General features: G+C 40.5%; 1 protein-coding gene across 1 annotated transcript; it reads left to right on the forward strand.

The window, feature by feature from the left end:
- Positions 1 to 538: 538 nt before the first annotated feature.
- On the forward strand, positions 539 to 6556 carry LOC138978709 (centromere protein S-like; the record flags this gene model as incomplete). Its single annotated transcript, XM_070351504.1, is given in 3 exon segments — positions 539 to 777; positions 1724 to 1881; positions 6490 to 6556. Coding segments are annotated over 3 exon segments (291 nt in total), but the record flags the coding sequence as incomplete, so codon positions are not given.

Here is a 6556-nt window from a genome sequence, read left to right on the forward strand (position 1 = left end):
ATGTGTGTGTCGATCTCTGTTTCTCTGTTTCGTGTGCGCATTAGTGTGTGTGTGTGCGTTTCTCTTTCATGTGTGTGTATCTGTGTGTGTGTGTGTGTGCGTGTGTGTTTTTCTTTCATGTGTGTGTATGCATGCGTCTGTGTGTGGGTGTGTATGTGAATTCTTTTTTTCATGCCTTGTATCAAAATGCAGGAGGAAAACAAAAATGATAATAATACAATGGCAACTTAAGACTAAACTTCCAAGGAGACATCAAGGGAAGACTCATCTTTCCCTACCTGAACACACGCTTGGCTGCACACATGCACGCACACACACACACGTATACACACATGCACAGGCACGCATGCACACGCACACACCCACACATACACACACACACACACACACTGGCGCACACGCACGCACACACACATCGAAAAATGTTCGTCAGGTTCATCACTACTGACATAGACCTATATCTAAATATAGGTCCCAGCTACTGAGTAGGAGGTTTATAATTTGTCCTCAAACGGCAATGTTCTTACTTCGTTTGTAAGAGTGCGCTTTAGCCGGAATTTGGGCGCGCTGTTTGGAAACTGACTGCGATTTGTGGACACCAAGAAAAAGTTAAAAGCCGCGGAGTCAAAAGACAACACGAAGCCAAGGTCTATCAATTTATTGGTCAAAAGTATTGACCGTTAGTATCCAGTTTTGACTCTAAGCGTTTGTATGAAGATGGCTACAGCAGGTGATCAGAGCATAGAGGAAGAATATCAGGTTCTCAGCACTCGTCAGGTAAGTTGCCGTGTTGCCTGTTGGTTTGCACTAAAGTTCTTAACTATTTAGGTCTGCTATTTGCAAGTTCTCGACGATTCTCAACATCATAACACCAGCCTCTCTTCGTAGATGGAATAAAACAAACCTCAGTGACAACATTTTTGTGAAATAAATGATGAATGATCACACACACAAACACACAGTGACACACACACCTACACACACACACACACACACACACACACACACACACACACACAGTGACACACACACCTACACACACACAGTGACACACACACACATAACACACACACACAGTACATACACACACAGTACACACACACAGTACATACACACACAGTACACACAGTCACACGCACAATGACACACACATAGTGACATACAGTACACACACAGACACAAGTATAATAATAATACGAGAATTTATAACGCGCACATATCTCACCACAAGGCGACTCAAGGCGCACTCATACACAATCTTTCGCATTGACAACTCAAGCATACTCATATATATACACTTACACATAAATTGCATGTTTAAGATGACAAGGCAACAACACAAACAGAGACACGGCACTCAAAAATAAGCATGAAAATGAAAAGAAAATTTCAAACAATAATTATGTACAGTATATGGCAGCAGCTATTTACAACTGATCTGATTTAGGCTTATGGGTGAGGGGGGGGGGGGGGTGTGTAGCGGGGCACTGTAGTCTATAGTCTATACAGTGATGTATACATCTGAGCTTAGCTGTACATTAATTACTACCAGTCCATGCATGTGTCAAAAATGGAATAAATGTATGCTTAATTAAAGTTCAAGTTAAAAATGAGTTTGTTCTTTATGACTTTAGCTATCTTATTGTCTTGTGTAATAGACTAATACAAACAAATTACAAATGATTGACAGATATTAATCTAGTGAACCTGTTTAATTTTGCAGAAGTTGAAAGCTGCCATGCACTACACAACGATGAAAATTTGCCAAGAGACCGAAGAGAAATATGATGTGTCTATCAGCCAACAAGGGGTGGCAGCCATTGCCGAGACGTTATGGAGACAGACAGAATCTTTCGCTTCTGATCTGGAGCTGTTTGCCAAGTCAGTATGTCTAGAGTCACTATCACCCCTCCAGTGTTGTTCCCAGCTGAGTGTTTCTTTTACAGTCTTGAGACCAAGTGTCTGGCATCTGCCTTGAGAGTCTGAGAAAAATGTCCTTCTTTCTTGTTGCTACGATGCCCGCAGAATCCGTCCGTAGGTGGTGCTCTCAGACACCTCATCCATAGGCTGTAAAGGCGAGACATACTTTCAGATAGCCGCTCGCAAAACTAGGAAGCGAGAGTGTATAGATATATCATGTATAAAACGGTTTGATAGCTAGCTGCGCAAGAATTAAACAACATTGGTTGATATCAAAAAGGTCGTCTGCACTGGTCGGTAAACAGCCATGGACAGCCAATCTGATTAGCAGCTGCACGGCCATCATTTTTTCTTGCGTAGCATGCTCACCTTCACTGGCCAAATCCTAGCGTTCTTCCGCGGTGAGAATTGCCAAAGAAACAGTACTTCCTCGCTCCGCTCGGCAATTCTCGCGTTAAAGAAACGGGGGACAGGCCTTTAGTCTTTGGTCAGTGACTTATACATTTTTGATTTGATCCCTGGCTGTTCAACTCAATGACACTGTGATAGTTTTGACATGTAGGAGCTTTTCTGGCTGAACAATTTTGTTGTTTTTATATTTAGTCAAGTTTTGACTAAATATTTTAACGTAGAGGGGGGAATCGAGACGAGGGTCGTGGTGTATGTGTGTGTGTGTGTGTGTGTGTCTGTCTGTCTGTGTGTGTGTGTAGAGCGATTCAGACTAAACTACTGGACCGATCTTTATGAAATTTGACATGAGAGTTCCTGGGTATGAAATCCCCATACGTTTTTTTCATTTTTTTGATAAATGTCTTTGATGACGTCATATCCGGCTTTTCGTGAAAGTTGAGGCAGCACTGTCACGCTCTCATTTTTCAACCAAATTGGTTGAAATTTTGGTCAGGTAATCTTCGACGAAGGCCGGGGTTTGGTATTGCATTTCAGCTTGGTGGCTTAAAAACTAATGAGTGAGTTTGGTCATTAAAAATCTGAAAATTGTAAAAAAAAAAAAAAAATTTATAAAACGATCCAAATTTACGTACATCTTATTCTTTATCATTTTCTGATTCCAAAAATATATAAATACGTTATATTTGGATTAAAAACAAGCTCTGAAAATTAAAAATATAAAAATTATTATCAAAATTAAATTGTCCAAATCAATTTAAAAACACCATCTTATTTCTTGTCTGTTCCTGATTCCAAAAACATATAGATATGATATGTTTGGATTAAAAACACGCTCAGAAAGTTAAAACGAAGAGAGGTACAGAAAAGCGTGCTATCCTTCTCAGCGCAAGTACTACCCCGCTCTTCTTGTCAATTTCACTGCCTTTGCCGTGCGCGGTGGACTGACGATGCTACGAGTATACGGTCTTGCTGCGTTGCATTGCGTTCAGTTTCATTCTGTGAGTTCGACAGCTACTTGACTAAATGTTGTATTTTCGCCTTACGCGACTTGTTTAGTAGCTAGATTGGACTTTTGACCTTGATACACATTTTCAGTCAAGGTCCAGCTGACCTGTTGTCTTTTTACTCTTAGCCTTAGTCTTAATCTGGGAACAACACGGATCCCCGAGCTACCCTAACTTAGTAACTAAGACTGATGGGGTCTATGACGACCAAAAGAGTGGGATTCCCTGTTGGCGGACTCTCTGTAGGGGGATTCCCCGTGGGAGTGCCTGTAGGGAAGTAGGATACCGCTCTATCTCGTGCCAAGCGTGTGGCTCCCATAAACCGATATGAGTTACCTTAGCATTACTTCCCCTTCCACAATGACGGTTCCACAGGAAAATCAGTTAGAATTCTTGAATTCGTGTGCAGTATGTTGTTATTACGAGTAATTTTAGCTGCGTTTTCTGTCATTTAGTTATCGATTTAAACTTTTTTTTATATCAACATTGCAAACCATGCTCGAACTTTTTAAGAAATACCGTGAATAAAAAGTATCGAAAAACATCAAACTCTATCGATGTCGCTAAGCATCACGTGATTTTCAGCGAGATCGGCGAAACGCTTACAGGAACTCCCACTTGTGGTATTCCCTGTCCCCCTACAGGAAGTCCACCTACAGGGAATCCCACTCTTTTGGTCGACATAGACCCCATCAGCGTAACTAAGTATTGAATGATAGAAGCAAGAAAAGCTATTGCAGGCATTCAGGACTTTGTCTTTGCTTGGATGCTTATCTGTCAATCAAATGCAAGATTTTGCCCAAGAGTCAGTTTTGTACCTGTCACAGTGTTGCATTTGTTTTCAGTTTGGACAATGCATGTAGATATTGTTTTACGGCATAATAATGTTGATGTTGGGCAGTGTGTGTTTGTGCATGTCTGCCAGTGAGAACTTGCATCATACATGCACTGTCTGTGTTCAACTTCAAGCCTCAGAGGAGAAAAGGTTTGTTGGACCTTGATTGAAAATATGTATTGGTCCAAATGTCCTGGCTTAGTCCACTTTGTAGTAAGATTGATTGAAATAAGACCAGCTCCTACATGTCAGGACCATCAGACGATCGGGGACCAGGGTCAGATCAATGTGTTAAATAAGATAAAAACGATGCGTCAATGACTGAAGACCGGGGCCCGAGAACAACAGTGAAAGATTTTAATAGCCCACCTACATATTTATATATAATAATTATGTGCCTGCATGTATAGTGGTTGGTGGTACAGTGGAACACCCTTTTAAGACCTAAAAAAATCAGGTCTTTAAAAGGAGGGAGTCTTAAAATGGGGGTAACGTTACAAAGGTTATGAATATGAATACAACATTTTTAAAAAGAGGGTCTCAAAAGAAAGGAAGTCTTAAAGTTGGGGGTCTTAAAAGGGGGTTCCACTGTACACATTATTTAAAGACATTTGATTTGGTAATCGCAGAAGTCAGCTGGTGTACAAACTGTCAAAGGTAGTTTTAAACAAGTCGCGTAAGGCGAAAATACAATATTTAGTCAAGTAGCTGTCGAACTCACAGAATGAAACTGAACGCAGCAAGACCGTCTACTCGTAGCATCGTCACTCCACCGCCCGTGGCAAAGGCAGTGCCCGTGGAATTGACAAGAAGAGCGGGGTATTCGTTGCGCTGAGAAGGATAGCACGCTTTTCTGTACCTCTCTTCGTTTTAACTTTCTGAGCGTGTTTTTAATCCAAACATATCATATCTATATATTTTTGGAATCAGGAACCGACAAGGAATAAGATGAAAGTGTTTTTAAATTGATTTGGAAAAAAAAATTTTGATAATAATTTTTGACTCACATGCGAAGCAAAAGTGAGTCTATGTACTCACCCGAGTCGTCCGTCCGTCCGGACGTCCGTCCGTCCGTCCGGAAAACTTTAACGTTGGATATTTCTTGGACACTATTGAGTCTATCAGTACCAAATTTGGCAAGATGGTGTATGATGACAAGGCCCCAAAAAACATACATAGCATCTTGACTTGCTTCAAGGTCAAGGTCGCAGGGGCCATAAATGTTGCCTAAAAAACAGCTATTTTTCACATTTTTCACATTTTCTCTGAAGTTTTTGAGATTCAATACCTCACCTATATATGATATATAGGGCAAAGTAAGCCCCATCTTTTGATACCAGTTTGGTTTACCTTGCTTCAAGGTCAAGGTCACAGGAGCTCTTCAAAGTTGGATTGTATACATATTTTGAAGTGACCTTGACCCTGAACTACGGAAGATAACTGTTTCAAACTTAAAAATTATGTGGGGCACATGTTATGCTTTCATCATGAGACACATTTGGTCACATATGATCAAGGTCAAGGTCACTTTGACCCTTATGAAATGTGACCAAAATAAGGTAGTGAACCGGCCACTAAAAGTGACCATATCTCATGGTAGAAAGAGCCAATAAGCACCATTGTACTTCCTATGTCTTGAATTAACAGCTTTGTGTTGCATGACCTTGGATGACCTTGACCCAACATGTCAAGGTCACATGTATTTTGGTAGGAAAAATGTGTAAAGCATGTGAGTCGTATGGGCTTTGCCCTTCTTGTTATATATTTAATTTTCAGAGCTTGTTTTTAATCCGAATATAACATATTTATATGTTTTTGGAATCAGCAAATGATGGAGAATAAGATAAACGTAAATTTGGATCGTTTTATACATTTTTATTTTTTTTTACAATTTTCAGATTTTTAATGACCAAAGTCATTAATTAATTTTTAAGCCACCACGCTGAAATGCAATACCGAACCCCGGGCTTCGTCGAAGATTACTTGACCAAAATTTGAACCAATTTGGTTGAAAAATGAGGGCGTGACAGTGCCGCCTCAACTTTCACGAAAAGCCGGATATGACGTCATCAAAGACATTTATCAAAAAAATGAAAAAAACGTTCGGGGATTTCATACCCAGGAACTCTCATGTCAAATTTCATAAAGATCGGTCCAGTAGTTTAGTCTGAATCGCTCTACACACACACACACACACACGCACGCACACACGCACATACACCACGACCCTCGTTTCGATTCCCCCTCGATGTTAAAATATTTAGTCAAAACTTGACTAAATATAAAAAGAAGCTTTTAAAGAGTTTCTGTCTGTCCCAGACATGCCAGACGATCAGTGATCTCCCCGGATGACATCAAACTTCTCGTCAGACGGAACCCACATTTG

This window comes from Littorina saxatilis, linkage group LG10 (genome assembly GCF_037325665.1).
Source record: "Littorina saxatilis isolate snail1 linkage group LG10, US_GU_Lsax_2.0, whole genome shotgun sequence".
NCBI lineage: Eukaryota > Metazoa > Mollusca > Gastropoda > Littorinimorpha > Littorinidae > Littorina > Littorina saxatilis.